Raw genomic sequence first — 18167 nt, 5'->3', positions numbered from 1 at the left:
TGGCAAACTTTTTCTTAAAGAGCCAGATAGTAAATATTTTAGGCCATCTGGTCTCTATCTCAATTATTCAACTCTACTGTACTCAACTGCCATTAGAGTATGAAAGTAGCCACTGTGACAATACGTAAATGAATGTGCAAGCCTGTATTCCAATAAAACTTTATTTACAAAAACATGGCAGGCTGGATTTTGCCCATTGGCTAAAGTCTGCCAATCCCTGTATCAAGTTTTGTAGTGGCTTGTTATACAAGAGATGACTGAAATGACGGCAACTTTCCTTGGGGGATGGCCTTAGTGTAGTTCCTCTCTGGGGTGAGGATGACTGCAGAAGTCCCTCTCTGTTATTTTGATGCAACAACGTTTACACTAAACTTTAAATATCTTGATTGGAGTGCACCGGTAGCATAAGATTTATTCATAATATATATCTGCTCCATAAAAAGGTTAGCTTACTCAACAATCAGTCCTTATCATAAACAGATGAGTTTACCCAGTCTTAGAGGGTCTGCTTTTTCTAAGAACATGAGTGGCAGAGACAGTACAAATCTGGAATCCATAAAACCCATTCATCTCTGATTACTCCAGGTACTAATCCATAACTAAGTTCAACTAAGTTATCATCATAAATTATAATAATGAGTTAGAAAACTTGAAATAATATCTGCCATGTCAATTTTTCAAAATCTTCCACGAAAACATATACTTCATATACTTAAGACAAAGGCTCTAGCAAGTTCTATCTTTCTAAGTGGGAAAACAGCTCATCGAAGCTCTTCCTTGGCTTTTAGGAAGGCAAATACAATATCTCTAATAATGTTCAAGAGCTGTTATCCTGTCAGCTGTACCCTGAAAGTGATCCCTTTTCTTTTTTGGTTACCTAAAAGCAATTCATAGATTAGATGGTTTTATTGACGGCATATAAGAAAGTTATCATGAAGACTATTTAGAGGCACATTAAAATGTCAGGCTATTTCTCTAGTAATTTTAAATAATATGCATTACATGTAATGGACCTTGTGATGTTGGATTTGAATTGGTAACATCAGTAAAAATTGAGTTCCAGTAGTTATAAGCACTCCTACGGCCCAGAACTTGGCTTCTAAATACCTTCCTCACAAAAAGGAACCAGGACTTCTTGGGGGAAATGGACAATTCCAGGTCTGAGTAAGATTGGAACATCTTATGCCAAAAAGAAAAGTACAGCAAGGCTTAAGGGGACATGCAAAGAGAATAAAGGAGGCTAATTTGGGATAATTTGAGTATAAAAACCAGTAATTTAAAAACAATCTTTTCCATGATCCAGCAGTCCCAATTCTGGGTATATATCCAAAGGAAACAAATTATCTTGAAGAGAAATCTGTACTCCCATGTTCACTGCAGCATTATTCACAATAGCCAAGGTATGGAAACAACCTAGGTGTCCATCAGTAGATGAATGGATAAAGAAAATGTGGTATGTATACATAATGGAATACTATTCAGCCTTAAAAATGAAGGAAATTCTGTCATTTGCAACAACATGGATGAAACTGTAGGGCATTATGCTAAGTAAAATGAGCCAGATAGAGAAAGACAAATACTGCATGGTATCACTTATATGTGGGATCTAAAGACTAAAAAGTCAAACTCCCAGAAACAGAGACTGGAGAAGTGCTTGTCTGGGGCTGGAGGCTGGGGGAAATAGGGAGAGGTTGGTAAAGGGTACAGACTTTCAGCTATAAGACGAATAAGTTCTGAGGACCTAATGTATAACACAGTGACTATGGTTGATAACACTGTATTGTATAATTGAAATTTGCTAAGCAAGTAGAACAAATGTTCTCACACATACACAAAAAAAGTAAATATGTGAGGTGATAGATGTATTTACTAACTCAAAGGGGGAAATCCTCTCACAATGTATACATATATCAAATCATCATGTTGTACACTTTATCTTACAATTTTATTTGTCAATTATACCTCAATAAAGCTAAAAAAATATATACATACATTACAAACACAACAAAGCTCGTTCTCTGATAATCACATTACTCTGAAATTCTTAATATGATAGTAACCATTATCTGTGCTTTAGGAGTCTAAAAGGAAGAACTAGATCTTCCAAAAAAAAAAAAAAACCCACAAAACTGTTAATACATAATTTAAAAAGAAAAAACAATAATCACTAGGTACTTTGATTAAAGTCAAAAATTTTTATTCATGGTTTAATGATCAACTCACTGTGATTTTAAGGAAATAATATATTCTAATTGATTTTTAATTTTTCCATGTGTAATTCTGTGAGATCCCAGATGATAACAGTAAAACACTCACCTGCCCAGCCAGTTGATTAAACAACACGTATGATGGGTAGGCACTCACCTGAATTCAACCACGATCTTCTTCTGCGGAAGGCCAGAAAAAAGTTCACTTTTTAATCCATATTTTGAGCCATCTTCAATCACTTCCTGTAGTACTGTCTGAAAAGTAAAAGGTGTGGGATTTAATGAAGAAAAAATTTGCAATTTTCTTAATTACTTTGTTACTGAGAACTAACTATTGCTAATTTGCTATTCTAATTTATGGAACTGAGAATTTTATAGTATTGTTAGCAGTACCACCTTCTTCTATCGCTAATGCTAGTCAGAGCAGTCATAACACAAGTTAACATCTATGGGGCCTCTGTGCCCTTTTATACCTCATGTCTATTCATCCTTATAGTAGCGAATGATGTACATACTTTACAGATGAAGAAACTGAAGTTTAGAGAGGTAATTGCCAAAAGTCCCACAGCAAATAGAAACAAAACCAGAAGCAGCATCTAATATTTATCAAATGCGTATTATGTGCCAGGCACTGTACTAAACATTTTATATGTATTATATGTATTAATTCTCACAACAACCCTAAGAGATGAGTATATTTTTACAAATGAGGAAACAGAAGCTCAGACTGGTTAAGTAACTTTCCCAAGGTCATACTGCAAAAACTGTGTTCACTCCACAGCTTATGTGTTAACTCTGCATGGTGCTGCTACTTTTGTGATACTAATGATCACAGTAATGGTAGAAAATAAATAAAAAATTATAATTTCAGTTCCTCTTGGCTACATAAGTAAAAAGCAAGGAGATATCACAGAAAGTGCCAAAACATATTCCAGGTTAATTTTTAGTTATTAACATAGAATTACTGTATGGTTCACAAAATTCATACTTTATTTTTTGCTAACAGTGATGATGCACTTATTTATATATTTACTTTTTACTGTAGGATTTTGAAATTACTGATAGATTTTTATTTACTCATACTGATTTTTGCTTCACACTCAGTATTTGAAGTCCTAAAAATGTAGTTTATGACATGAAGAATTCTACTATCATAAGAACTGGTTAAGACAGTCACTTTGGGACTTCCCTGGTGGTGCAGTGGTTAAGAATCCACCTGCCAGTTCAGGGGACTTGGGTTTGATCCCTGGTCCAGGAAGATCCCACATACTGCGGAGCAACTAAGCCCATGCGCCACAACTACTGAGCCCGTGCGCCTGGAGCCCGTGCTCCGCAACAAGAGAAGCCACTACAATGAGAAGCTCATGCACTGCAACAACGCAACTAGAGAAAGCCTGCATACAGCAACGAAGACCCAACACAACCAAATACATAAATAAATAATTTTTTAAAAAAGACACTTAATGGAAAAGGCAGAGAAGGTAGTAGGAGGCAACAAAGCAACACTTTTAAGAAGCAGCTATAGAGTGCCAGGCTCAAGTCTAGATGCTTCTTTGTTACTTTAAAGCCTCACAATCTTAAAATGAGCAACACTTTCCATTTAATAGATGCAAGAACTAAGTGTGTATTTGCCCAAGGACAAAGAGAAAATAATATTCTCTTCACTGACACTGTGCATTAGGACATACAGAGAAAGGACTAATATACAGCCATTAAGTACAATACTGCCTGTCCTACATGAGGGACCCATTAAATGTTTGTTACTCCAAGAACATGGGTCACAAGAAGATTGCAAGTGGGAAGGTAAATGTAAATGAGAGGTAATTCATACTCAGATTATTCAAAGGTTAAGGCCTACCCATCCTTTTGACTTTCTATCCCTTTTTATGTAACAGATGGTAGACTGCACAAAAGGTAATAGCGGTAAGTTAGAATTCTCTTTAACAAATGACCCTTGGTTCATTGATTTCGCTGGCATAAACAAAAAAAAGCAACTTTAATAAAAGACTATCTTACATGCTCCACTTCCAAACCATTCACTGACAATTCGACCTACCTGCTAACTAGCTAGCTTTTTTCTCTACCATTTCACTGAAAGTGCTCTCAAAATCAGTATTCTAAATGCCAAACCCAATTGAACACTTAAATTGTGTTTAATACATTACTTTTATGAATACATTCTTTTCATAAAATTAAAAAATTGAAAAAATTAAGGCTGAAGTCTAGAGTCCCTTTTGTTCATCTGCCCTAATCCTGGTCCCTCCCTGCTTTCCCCCGGGGTAACTACTTTTCAAGCATCATTTTAGCTGATTACTGCTCCCTTCTCCTTGCAACTACCCTGCTTCCTTGGTTGCAGTGACATCATTCTACTGAATTTTGCTTTCCTTTATTTCCTTTGCAGACCCGTCTTCCACTGCCTGCCCCCACTCCCTACCCTGTGCTCCTTTCTTGCTTCTAGCTCCTTACTTTATGCTTCTCCTAGGTGTAAAGTCCTAAGACTTTACTACTTACCTACCAGAATCCCGTGCTACAGATTGATATAGTCAACTCAGGATTGAACATCTCTCTCAGGCACTTCAAACAGAATATACTCCTCTTCCTTCAACGTTCTTCATCCCCACGAATTTCACTCTGAACCCCCCAGCTAACCAAGTCAGAAACCTAGGAGGAGTTCCTAAGATCTGCCCTTTTGCCTCAAACTCCAGAACCAATCACCTGTTAATCACCGAGCCCTGCGCATGCTGTCTCCTAAATATTATAATTTTCCCCTCTGCCCTGGTTTAGACCGTCATCATCTGTCAGCTACACCGCTACAAAAACAACTACAACAAAACAATAGCACCTATCTTCTTATATAATATACATATTTAATCAGGTCTATGTTCTGTTTAAAGCCTTCAATGATTCCCTACCACTTAAGAGATTTTACCAGTTTCTGGGTTTTTACTTTACATGCATATCATTTTTACTTTTAATTTTGAGGAAACTGATTTGTTGAAAGGCACACTGTAATATCCATAAAAATCACAAGTTAGAAGTGTTATTTTTTTTTGATGACATATAACTATTAAAATGAAATAAGTTTCGTAAGTGTAAGAAATACCAAAAAATCATGCCTGCCACCTGTGGTACACATAACACACCATGGAAAATAATGACAGAGGAAAAAGCTGAAACTCTTATGTAAAGCATGTAAGGTCCTTCATACTGTGTAATTTCATATCCTCCCCCATGCCATCTTATGTGCAAATCATACTCAATCACCTCCTGATTTCCAGACAAGGCCATGTTTTTGACTGTACTCTGTCCCAAACTGTCTCTTCTGCCTGGCCCTTGTATCTCCCAAGTATATTCTTTATCTTCATCCCAATTCCAGGTTACCTCCTGTCTCCTTGAGACAGATTTACTTTGAGGGAGTGGGGAAAAGAAAATTTACATGTACCTTTCTTTACCCTAGGATTGCATCTCATACATGTCCTCATTATATGATTCATCCCACTGTCTACCCATCACACATGACACTGTGATATTGTTTATGCTTTGCTTTTTTAGATCATAAGCTCCTTGAGGGTAAGATACATGCCATTTTGTCTTCAGATTCCAGTAATGCAGTCCCTGGCAAATAATAAGCAGGAAGTTTATTGAATTAGTGGGCACAAAGAAGAATGTCCGTGAGCTAGTAAAGTTCTCTGATATTTTAATAGAGTAAGTTAGAGGCCCATCTATTCACCAACATGTATGTTTAAAGGTAAGAGGTACTCAGTAATGTAAATGTAGGTACATAAAGAATCTATAACCAGAAACTAAATCTTTCAAAGATTTCACTTTTTGGAATGCTTTAGCAAATTAACGAATATTCCAATAGGCAGGTGCTTTCTGTTTATCCACCACCATTATATTTTCTGTGGATGATTCTGTCATTTTACCTAATTCTTTACTGGTCAATATATATTTTTAAGCTATTTTATATATTTATCTTTGGCTGCATTGGGTCTTCAGTGCTGTGCACAGGCTTTCTCTAGTGGCGGCGAGCGGGGGCTACTCTTTGTTGCGGTGCACGGGCTTCTCATTGCGGTAGCTTCTCTTGTTGCGGAGCACAGGCTCTAGGTCATATGGGCTTCAGTAGTTGTGGGACACAGGCTCAGTAGTTGTGGCTCACAGGCTCTAGAGCACAGGCTCAGTAGTTGTGGTGCATGGGTTTAGCTGCTCCGCGGCATGTGGGATCTTCCGGGACCACGGCTCGAACCCGTGTCCCCTGCATTGGCAGGCAGATTCTTAACCACTGCGCCACCAGGGAAGTCCCTGGTCAGCATTTCTTGACAGCTCTCAAAAGAACTTCTAAGAAAGCTACCACTACTTGATTGGTCAGTTCCTTAGTCAATAGCTGAAAAGTGCTTAATCATTCATTCTTTCCATGTGTTCAGCTAATTTTCACTACCCATGACTTGAATGCATCCACTGCCTATTGACAAACTCAATTGGTGAAATAATGAGCAGAGTTAGAGCCACTTAAATCAGTATCTCTTTCTTTTTTTTCCCCTTAAATTTTGGTAGGGCATGCACAGTTGAATTTGGCAAATAAAAATGCATGTGTGCATGCAAAATAAAAAATTGTTATTATCCACTGTGTATTTCTAAGGCACACCTAAAAAACAGGATTTTGTTTGCCTTTTTCCTATTTGGTTAAACTCATATTTTCTCTTTTTTCTCCCCATAAACTGAATTAACTATTATTCAAAGTTAGTTTCTCCTGAAAGTCATCTATAGACTACTGCCAGGTAGAAGTTTGGTACTAAAGTGATAGTTCTTCACGATGATAAGTTCTTCTAGTTTTGAAAAATGTATCATCTGTGGGGCTTCCCTGGTGGCGCAGTGGTTGGAGTCCGCCTGCCGATGCAGGGGGCACACGTTTGTGCCCCGGTCCGGGAAGAGCCCACATGCCGCGGAGCGGCTGGGCCCGTGAGCCGTGGCCGCTGAGCCTGTGCATCCGGAGCCTGTGCTCCGCAACAGGAGAGGCCACAACAGTGAGAGGCCCGCGTACCGCAAAAAAAAAAAAAAAAAAAAAAAAAAAATGTATCATCTAGTCTCAGAGATTTGGCAGTTCCTACTACATTTAATTTCACATTTTAGCCTCCTACTTTTGATGATGATTTATATGAAGACATTATAAGCCATTATTAGTGATCCAAACCTAAGCTAACATTTAAACATCCCTGGTGCTGCCAGTGCTAGTAATTCAATTGTAATGCATGAACAGATACATTTTATGCAAGGCTAAGTTTGTACATGTGGAAACAATGATAAATTCATAATTCTCTGCTTGAGGAGTAAGTTTTGGACACAGATCATTGGCTACATGTGAATCTCAATAACTTTGACATGGAAAAAAAAGTTTTATAATTGTCCTAAGAAGGGTTGAATTTTCTTGATATGATCTGAAAACTTCAGACATGCAAATGAACACTGTTTAAGGCCTGAAAATAATGGAGCCAGGTGTAGAAATTAGGCTTTGAGCAGATAAGAATTATTATTAAAAAATTATAGCACAGGTACATTCAATACTCCCTTTTTCAGACTATGGGTGTTCACTGCTCTAGGATGTATCTTTACTGTGACACTGAGCAGGCTACTGTAAGCAATCTGCTTGTTCCTTTAAAGAAAGTCACACTAATATCCAGATCCTCATAGCTACATGGAAGGGAGGGTTTCCATGTGAGAAACAATAGCTGGACCTCAAAGCTCTAACTCTTTCCCTCCGTTGTCAACTGAGGAGGATTTGGGAATATATATAATAAGTGAGCTAGTGGGCATCCTTAAACAGATAAAATCTCCTAGTTAATTAATTATAATAAAGCATGAAAATTCATGGCCATTGAAATTTTAAATTATTAACTATGCCTTGCCTTGAAATATAAACTATCTTTCTTGCAGCTAAGCTGGCTATAAAGGCAAACTCCATCTACTGTAGCACATTTTCCCATAGTAAAATTGCCTATCAAATGACCTAAAGTTTGGAAGGCATGTTGGCAAGTTCCATTTCTCCTTCCATAAACACTGAGACAGCAACTGGAAGAAAGAGTCACTTATTTTAAAATGGTACATTAGATTCACTGGTTTGCTAAGTTGACATGAAATGTTATCAAGAGCCCAACAAGTTGTAGACACTTTTTTAAAAGCTCAAAACAAATTTTTCTTGTCCTTGTGACGGATTTTGGTTTAACAAGTTTGTCTTGAAGTAACAGTGAAAAAAAGATAAAAGAAAAAAGTTCAAAGATCTAGAAACAAGTATGAAACACTAACTCTCCTTCAGAAGAATTATAGGGCTGATGGGTAAATGTCTGTAAACTATGTAACCTTGGGAAGAAACTATATTATTAGAAATTTTGGTTTTACAGTTATTTTCAATTCAAGACCATAGCATACACTAAGTCTGACCAATCCAACACTGGTATGTATTTCTCTTTTTAAATTAATAGACCAAACCATGCATTATGATAAATTTTAAAGTTCAATTGAGATAAAACTCAACAAATGGTCTCATATCCAGGATTACTTGTCCTTCATGGGCTCACTCAAGGGAGACCCAATTCCTCTATGAGGTCTCCCCAACTCCTTCAGGTCATCCAGATTTTACCATCTCTGATGTTTCTTATGCTTATTGTAGCAATCACTTTTTTTAAAAAAAATTTATTGTTTTATTAAAAGAACTGTCTTATGGTTTCTCTTATATAAACCTTATGCTTCCAACAGATTATAGGCTACCAGAGAGTGAAACCAGCAGTACCTTTCTTGTATTTAACATGGAGTCCATTAATTCATTTAACAATAGTTATCTCGCACCTACTGCATGCCTGGCACTGCGCTAGGAACCGGGGATGTGAGAAAAACAGATGCTATAAGCCCTAATGGAAATTAGAGTTTAAAGAGCAATAGGCATTAATCAAATTGGGAATTCCCCGGCGGTCCAGTGGTTAGAGTTCTGCACTTCCACTGCAGGGGGCACAGGTTTGATCCTTGGTCAGGGAATTAAGATCCTGCTTGCTGCACGGCACAGCCAGAAAAAAAAAAAAAAAAAGAATAAAATAAATAAAAAATTAATTAAAAAAATAAAGTTATAGAAAAAAGATGTAAAATAGCAACTACAATAAGTTTTGCAAAGGAGCATATACAGTGTTATGAGCGCATATGAATGAAGGGGTCAGAAAGGCACCACTAGGGAACGTCAGGATCCGTAGGATAAGCAGATTTAACTTGGGGTGGCACTCCAGGTAGAGGGATCAGAATGTGCAAAGATTCTGAGGCAAGAGGAGGCACAATAAGTTTTAAGAACTGGAGGGAAACCACTGCAGCCAGGGAATGAGTGAAGGTGCAACAGCTGCAACATAACCCATTCTTACCTTTGTTAATAGTTCTCTGTTTATTTTGAAATTTACAGTCCCTGGACCAGTGCTGATTTCACTCACCACTGTGTCACATTTTAGCTGAAAAGATAACAAATCAAGTAAAACAGGCATGTTATGAAATAGGCTTAATGAGCTTTGTAGATCTAACCCTATCGGATTGGCTCCCAAGGGCAGCAGGTGGGTCCTCTCTCACAGTCACTGTGTCTGGACCTCGGCCTTAGCCCGTCTCCCCAGTTCCGTCATTCTATTTGCATTTACACGTTTTCTTCTTTTCCGGGCTAGAATGCTACTCTGTATTCGAAGTCTCTCTCTTCCACTTTCCCATTCTCTCACTTCAAATTCTCTTTCTAACGTGGAAAAAAGGGAGCATCACTTTACCCCCACCCTATGTACCTTGACATGCAATGAATTCTTTTTATTTCATCCGCCTTGCATGAGAGTGACAGAACATGACATTCTGTCAGGGCATCCGCTAGAACAACTCACACCCACACATAAAATGTAAATAATTTAAATGCTCGGTCTTCAATGGATACGCTTTACATTTTTAACCAACTAGATGTTCAAAGCACCCGAGATACCCATGAAGCATGAACAAATACCTGCTGTCACTGAGGAGCCACTAGCCTTTATTTCTGAGAACTCACAGGAGAAGGAGGAAATAAATCTTGTAATTAGGATAATTTTATTCCTGGTATACTTCCTGATAAAAATCTGGGGTAATTTTTGTGGTCAAATAAACATTTACTTAGCTACCAAAGCTCCTTTATCATACTCATTCTTTAAACACCTTTTTCTACGAAAGTGACTTTCATTGTTTGGACTCTTCAGTGTGCCCATGCCCTCTTCTGTGTCACACGTAATAACCTTATTTTTAAAAAAAACCTTCCCCCCAAACCTGCTTTTCTGAAGGTATTACACTAACAATTTAGATGTGGTCATTCACCACAATCCTTTCAATTCCTCTTTTAGATACGGAACCCATCAGAGAAATTAGAAATGGAAGAGGTTTGTTAAGTCATCTAACCACTTCTTCTCTGCAATGATTCTATTTACATCTAATCATTTCTTCTCATATTTTAATGTTCATCTTCCCAGAAACTTATTGTAAAAATTGCAACCCACTGCTCTAATTTATCAAGCTTGTTCTCCTAAATTCAGAAGTCCATCCAGCTTCAATCTGTAAATTTAACACTTCGGTCTTCCTGTAAGTAGTTAATCAAAAACTTGAATAATGTCAGCTCAAGAGGAATGTTTTATACCTGATTTCAAAAACCATCCTAACCTTATAGTATGCAGCTAAAATAAATTTAAATTATACTTTTCAAGGTGCCGTGAAAAAAAACGCTATTAAATTCATTATTATGGCTGAGAGAGCCTGCAGAGATAGCTTGCAGAGTAGTTTTTTCTTTGAAATACTACATTTATTATAATGTCAAAAAGAGATAACAGTGCTAAAGTACCTTCTCTGCCAGTCTCATGGTTTGAAGTTGAATATCTGGTCTTGAATGGTCATTGTTGTTTTCCAATAGAGAATCCACAGAAAGCTGAAAGTCAGCTACTTCTCTAAAGACAGATATTGAAACAGGAAAAGGCTGTTACCTTAAAAACATTACTAGTGTAACAAAAAAATGAAAAAGACTAATTACTCTGTTTCTACATTGACACAATTTTATCAGAAGGAATTACACTTTCAAAATATAAAGCAATCAGAAATATCATCACCTTGTATTGATTTAGAACTTTATCTTGCATCACCTTACAAAACTCTTCCGCTTCCATTACCTAGCTGTAGCTTTATGATATCTCTGTGAGAGAGGCAGAGCAACCACCTTATTTGATAGATGTGAAAAATGATGTCCGGCAAGTTCAATGTCTCCCCTAAAAATCCTCCTGCATCTAATAAGCAGACTCAGTAAAAAGCTCAAGTCTCTGGACTGCTTCTATCAGTACAAATCTTCTTCCACTATTCCACATGCTTCCTTCATTCAAGTCCCTTCACTGACCAAAGCACAATTTTAAAAAAATGTAGTAATCCGAGTTTCAACATGAGAGGAAGAATATTCTTCTTAACACTGAGTAGTTCCTTAAGGAGACAAACAGTGCTGTTCTTTTCATTGGGCTGGTGATGAAACAATGCAAAAACAAAGAAACCAAGAAAGAAACACAAAGCAACCGATTAGTGAAAACAATCGTTTGCTTCAGAAGAGCAGTTATGTCTAGGAAAGGATGGTAGGGAGTGGAATGAAAGAAGTATATACAGGTGGCTTCAATGGTATCTATAATGTTTGATTTCTGAAAACAAAAATTTGGAAAAAAATTAAGACCTGACATATTCGAAAGTGAGCATGAGTGTTCATTACATTATTTGCTATAAATTTTCTGTAGTTTGAAATCTTCTAGGTGTAAAAATAATTTTAATTAATATACAAACATCCACATAATTACCAACACTGAACATCCTCTGATGTTTAATAATGAACTAGAGAATGAGACTTTATGGGCAGGATAAGTGGGTTGAACCATTAGCTGTCTAGCCCATCTGTAATGCAAGATAGAGGGGCACAAATCACTTCCTTCTTACCACTCTTGAAATTCAGGCACATGTCTAAAAACTTCTGGTTGGCTTCTGATCACATTAAAGAATCTAGTCAATAATGACCATTAAGAATTTTCCTGAGCCTTGAGAAGTGACCAGGGCGGCAGAGTAGGAAGACCCTGAGCTTCCTTCCTTCCACATGTACACCAAAATTGCAGCGATTTACAGAGCAACTATCCATGAAATCCACCTGAAGACTAGGAGAAACTATCTCTGACCGCTAAGGAAGGAACCACAATGAGACTAGTAAGAGGGGCAGAGATGTGGTAGAGTCAAGACCCACAAACGGGTGGATAATTACAATTACAGAGGTTTTCTCCAAGGAGAAAAGCCCCACACTGGGCTCCCCAGCCTGGGGGTCTACACTGGGAAGATGAGCCTGCAGCATTTTGGTATTGAAAGCCGGTGGGGCTTACTTTCAGGAGAGCCAGAGGACTGTGGGAAATATAAACTCCACTCTTAAAGGGTGCACACAAAATTTCACAAGCTCTAAGACCAGGGCAAAAGCATAACTTGAAAGGAGCATGGGTCAGACCCACGTGCAGATCTTGGAGAGCCTCCCAAAGAGCAGGAGGCAAATGGAGCTCACCCTGGGGACAGAGATGCTGACAGCAGCCAATTTAGGGAGCTCATCCCATAAGGACACTGGTGCTGGTACATGCCATTTTGGAACCCTCCCTCTAGCTTATTAGTGCTGGGACCCAGCTTCATGCACCAGCCAGTCCTCACCACCTCTGGGATACCCCAGGCCAGGGACCTGGTCCCACCTACCAGTGGGCTGACACTAGCCCATGGATCCCCAAGCTGCCAGAGGTGGTCATAGGACCCTCTTTACCCACTGGGGTGGACACCAGCCCTGGGACTCCCTAGGCCCTGCAGGAAGAGACACAGCTTCGCCCACTAGTGGGCCAGCATTAGACTCTGGACCCACTGGGACACATTCCCCACCCAACAGAACGCTGACATCACCTCCAGGATAGCTTGGGCACCTCAGCCAGCCATGTCAGGATATGACCACACTCACCAGTGGGCCATCACCAGCCCTATCAAGAATCGACCCTGCCCACCAGGAGGCCACCACCAGCCCCGGGACCACCCAACACCATGGCCCTATCCATCAGAAAGCTAACACTAGCTCTGGGACTCTGAGCCCTGCAGCCAGCCACCCCAGGACTTAGCTCCCCACCAGAGGGCCAGCACTAGCCCCAGGACCCCCTGCAGCTCTGTAGCCAGTCGCCTTCTGACCCAGCCCTGCCCACCTGCTGGCCTGCACCAGGCCCTGGACTCCCCTGGCAACACAGCCAGCCACACGGGGACCCAGCCCTCCTGACCAGCTTGTCAGCGCCAATAATTGGACACATCAGGCCAAGCAGCTAGCTGGGCAGGGACACAGCCCCACCAGCTGAAGGTCAGACATTTCAGGATCTCCAGAGCCGCCAGCTGCCCTGGGACTTGGCCCTGCCCACCAGTGAGCAGGCACTAGCCCTGGAACCTACTGGGCCTTGGCCCAGCCCCAGTGGGCTGACACCAACACTGGGACCACTAGGGCCTTGCAGCTACAGATGCCAGGACCTGGCTCTGTCCACCAATGGGCCAGCACTAGCCCTAGGACCCACTGGGGCTCTGTAGCCAGTTGCCTAGCGACTGGGCCCCAGCCATCTATTGGCTGGCACCAGGACCTGGACTCCCCTGGGCATGAACTCCACTGCACCAGGATCTGGCCCCCCCTACCAGTGACCGGCAGCCTTCACACAAGGCAGGGCCTGGCAACCCACTGTCCTACCCACAAAAGAGCCAGGCCTACTTGCATGCCCACAGTAGTCAGCCTACCACAATAGAAAGACCCAAAAAGCCCACATAGGGGACACCTCTAAAGCATATGATTCTAGTGACCAGAGGGGAGCATGCTGCTAGGACCCATATGAAATTTTCTACATAAGGTCACTTGTCTAGAATAGAAAATGTAACCAACCTACCAAATACATAGAAATAAAAACAGAATTAGACAAAATGAGGTCTCAGAGAAATACACTCCAAATGAAGGAACCAGATAAACCCCAGAAGAAGAACTGAGTTAAGTGGAGATAAGCATCTACCCAATAAAGAGTTTAAGGTAATGATCACAAAGATGCTTGGGAGAATGGATGAACAGAGGGAGAAGTTTTAAACAAACAGAAGATATAAAGTAGAATCAAACAGAGCTAAAGCATACACAACTGAAATAAAAATACACTACAAGAAATTAATAGCAGATTAGATGATACAGAGGACGGATCAGTGAATTGGAAGAGCAGTGGAAATTACTACTCTGTGGGCTGAAAAGAAGGGAGTGGATGATATATTTACAGCAACAAAAGGGAAAAAAAAAACCCTACAACCAAGAATACTGTATCTAACAAGGCTTTCATTCAGATTTGAAGGAGAGATCAAAAGTTTTACACACAAGCAAAAGCTAAGAGTTCAGCACCATGAAACCAGCTTTAAAAGAAATGTTAATGGGATGGAAGAATTTTGTTAAAATGACCATACTACCCAAGGCAATCTACAGATTCAATGCAAACCTTATCAAAATATCAATGGCATTTTCCATAGAAAAAGAATAATTCCAAAACTTGTAATGGAAACACAAAAGACCCAGAACAGCCAAAATAATCTTAAGAACAACAAAGCTGAAGTATAACACTCCCTGATTTCAAACTATGCTATAAATCTACAGTAATCAAAACAGTATAGTACTGGCACAAAAACAGACATATAGGGACTCCCCTGGTGGCACAGTGGTTAAGAATCTGCCTGCCAATGCAGGGGACACAGGTTCGAGCCCTGGTCCGGGAAGATCCCACATGCTGCAGAGCAACTAAGCCCGTGCGCCACAACTACTGAGCCTGTGCTCTAGAGCCCGCGAGCCACAACTACTGAAGTCCATGTGCCTAGAGCTCATACTCCGCAACAAGAGGAGCCGCCGCAATGAGAAGCCCACGCGCCGCAACAAAGAGTAGCCCCCACTCACCGCAACCAGAGAAAGCCCGCGCGCAGCAACAAAGACCCAACACAGCCAAAAATAAATAAATAAAAAACAAACAAAAAACGAGACATATAGATCAATGGAACAGAATAGATAGCCCAGAAATAAACCAACATTTATATGGGCAACACATCTACAACAAAGGAGGAAGAATATACAATCGAGAAAAGACAGCCTCTTCAATAAATGGTGCTGGGAAACTGGACATTTACATGCAAAAAGAATCAAACTGGACTACTCTCTGACACCATGCACAAAAAAGAAATTCAAAATGGATTAAAGACTTAAATGTAAGACTGAAACAATAAAACTTGTAGAGGAAAACATAGGCAGTACATTCTTTGACAATGGTCTTAATAATATTTTTTTTGCAAATGTCTCCTCAGGCAAGGGAAGCAAAGCAAAAATAAACCAATGGGACCTAATCAATCTAAAAAGCTATTGCACAGCAAAGGAAACTATCACCAAAATGCAAATCACCTACTGAATGGGAGAAGATATTTGCAAACAATATATCCAACAAGGGGTCAATATCCAAAATATACAAAGAACTCATACAACTCAACATCAAATAAACAAACAACCCAATTAAAAAATGGGCAGGTTCCAGGACTGACATTTTTCCAAAGAAGACATACAGATGGCCAACAGGCACATGAAAAGTTGCTCAACATCACTAACCCTCAGGCAAATGCAGATCAAAATCACAATGAGGTATCATTCCTACCTGTCAGAATTGCTATTCTCAAAAAGACAACAAATAATAAGTGTTGGCAAGGATGTGGAGAAAACGGAACCCTCACGCACTTTTGTTGGGGATGTAAATTGGTGCTGCTACTATGTAAAATAGTATGGAGATTCCTCAAAAAATTAAAACTAAGCTACCATACAGTCTATGAATTCCAAGTCTGGGTATTTATCCAAAGAAAATGAAAACACTAATTTGAAAAGATACTTATACCCCTATGTTCACTGCAGCATTATTTACTATAGCCAAGATACGGAAGGAACCTCAGTGCCCATCAATACATGAGCGAATAAAGAAGATGTGGTATGTGTGTGTGCACACGCACGCACACACACACACACACCACACACTGGAATATTATTCAGCCATAAAAAGAATGCAGTCTTGCCATTTGCAGCAACATGGATGGACCTAGATGGTATTCTGCTAAGTGAAATAAGTCAGACAGAAAGACAAACACTGTATGATTTCACTTAATTGCAGACTCTAATAAACAAAACAGATGAACAAACATAACCAAACAGAAACGGAATCATAGATACAGAGAACAAACAGGTGGTTGCCAGAGGGGAAGGGTGTAGAGGGAAGAGAGAAATGGGTGAGGAAGATTAAAAGGTACAAACTTTCAGTTACAAAATAAATGAGTCACAGGTATGAAATGTACAACGTGGGGAATATAGTCAATAATTACGCAATGCCCTTGCATGGTGACCAATGACAACTAGACTTAACATGATCATTTTGAAATGTACAGAAATCACTATGTTGTAGAATATGAACAGTGTTGTAGGTCAATTATACTTCAAAAACAAACAAGCAAACAAACTAACAAGACTCCTAGAAAAAGAGATCAGATTTGTGGCTACCACAGGTGGGGGTTAGGGGGAGGGGGAATTAGATGAAGGTAGTCAAAAGGTACAAACTTCCAGTTATAAGATAAACAAATACTAGGGATATAATGTACAACATGACAAAGATAATTAACACTTGTATGTTAAGAGAGTAAATCCTGAGAGTTTTTATCATAAGGAAAAAATTTTTTTTCTCTATTTCTTTAATGTTGTCTATAGGAGATGATGGATGTTCACTAAACTTACTGTGGTCATCATTTCATGACAATATGTATGCCAAATCATTATGCTGTACACCTTAAACTCATACAGTGCTGTATGTCAATTATATCTCAATAAAACTGGGGCGGGGGGGAAGGAGTCTCCTGTGCCTTAATCCATTATCCAGAAGCCTAGTGTGGATTACACTTATCAACCCAAACTCATCTACCGACATTTGAGGTGTAACCGAAGACCCAAATTCAACTATTATTCAGTGTCTGTGTGCTCTTGGGCATGTTGCTTAATTTCTTTTGTAGCACAGTAAAATGGTGATGATAATGGCACCTACTTAAGTTCTGGTAAAATAATTCTAGTTCTAATGTTAAATAAAAATGTTAATACAGTACCAAGCTATGGGGAATTATTCTGTCTGTAGTTCTTCACTTACTGGATTGGTTGGCAAACCATTCTGTTTCTTTTCTAAGACTTCTCTAATGATTACATAACAATTCAATTTTCTAAAGATTAACTTTAATTGTAGAAACTCATATAAGGTTTGAATATATTTATTCTTACCAACGAACTCTGATAATTTAGTCAAGTATTTGTGCCAATAATGCGGGAAACTGAAGACATTAGTCTAACAAAATGGGAATAACACAAACATTTAAAAAAATAAAAACCATATAAAGTTAAAATAAGAGCTATAACAGCAATATTAATTGAAAATAAAGATCTGAATGTACCAAAGATTAAATAATGATTTGACATATAGCTAAGATGCTTTCTTTTTTTTAAATTGAAGTATAGTTGATTTACAATGTTGTGTTAATTTTTGCAGTACAGCAAAGTGATTTAGTTACACATACATACATATATACATACATTCTTTCTGATATTCTTTTCCACTATGATTTATCTCAGGATATTGAATATACTTCCCTGTGTGGGATACTTTATAAAAGGTTTAATATGACCATAAACCTGCAGGATGGCTCTCAAACATCCAGGAAAACCCAAACAGGTCACATGATTTTCTATAGATGGTTTAAAAAGTTAATAGTACGAAGTGTCCAAAATTTTATTTGAGACATAAATAATAAACTAATTCAATTAAAAAATTCTCAATAAAA

The 18167-nt window shown here is 38.9% G+C and overlaps 1 protein-coding gene across 2 annotated transcripts in view; it reads right to left on the bottom strand.

Annotated features, from left to right (window-relative positions):
- Window positions 1-18167, bottom strand: part of RARS2 (arginyl-tRNA synthetase 2, mitochondrial) — a 90481-nt gene that overhangs the window by 35185 nt on the left and 37129 nt on the right. For both annotated transcript variants that reach the window (XM_007104031.3, XM_028494655.2), the window contains exons 3-5: window positions 11074-11176; window positions 9605-9688; window positions 2365-2462 (exon numbers count right to left, since the gene is read on the bottom strand). In XM_007104031.3, coding sequence (XP_007104093.1) covers window positions 2365-2462; window positions 9605-9688; window positions 11074-11176 — 285 coding nt within the window. The remainder of the gene's footprint in view (window positions 1-2364; window positions 2463-9604; window positions 9689-11073; window positions 11177-18167) is intronic.

This window comes from Physeter macrocephalus, chromosome 10 (genome assembly GCF_002837175.3).
Source record: "Physeter macrocephalus isolate SW-GA chromosome 10, ASM283717v5, whole genome shotgun sequence".
In the NCBI taxonomy this organism is placed as follows: domain Eukaryota; kingdom Metazoa; phylum Chordata; class Mammalia; order Artiodactyla; family Physeteridae; genus Physeter; species Physeter macrocephalus.
Note: the sequence above shows the minus strand (reverse complement) of the source record. Positions and strands in the feature narration are given on the sequence as shown.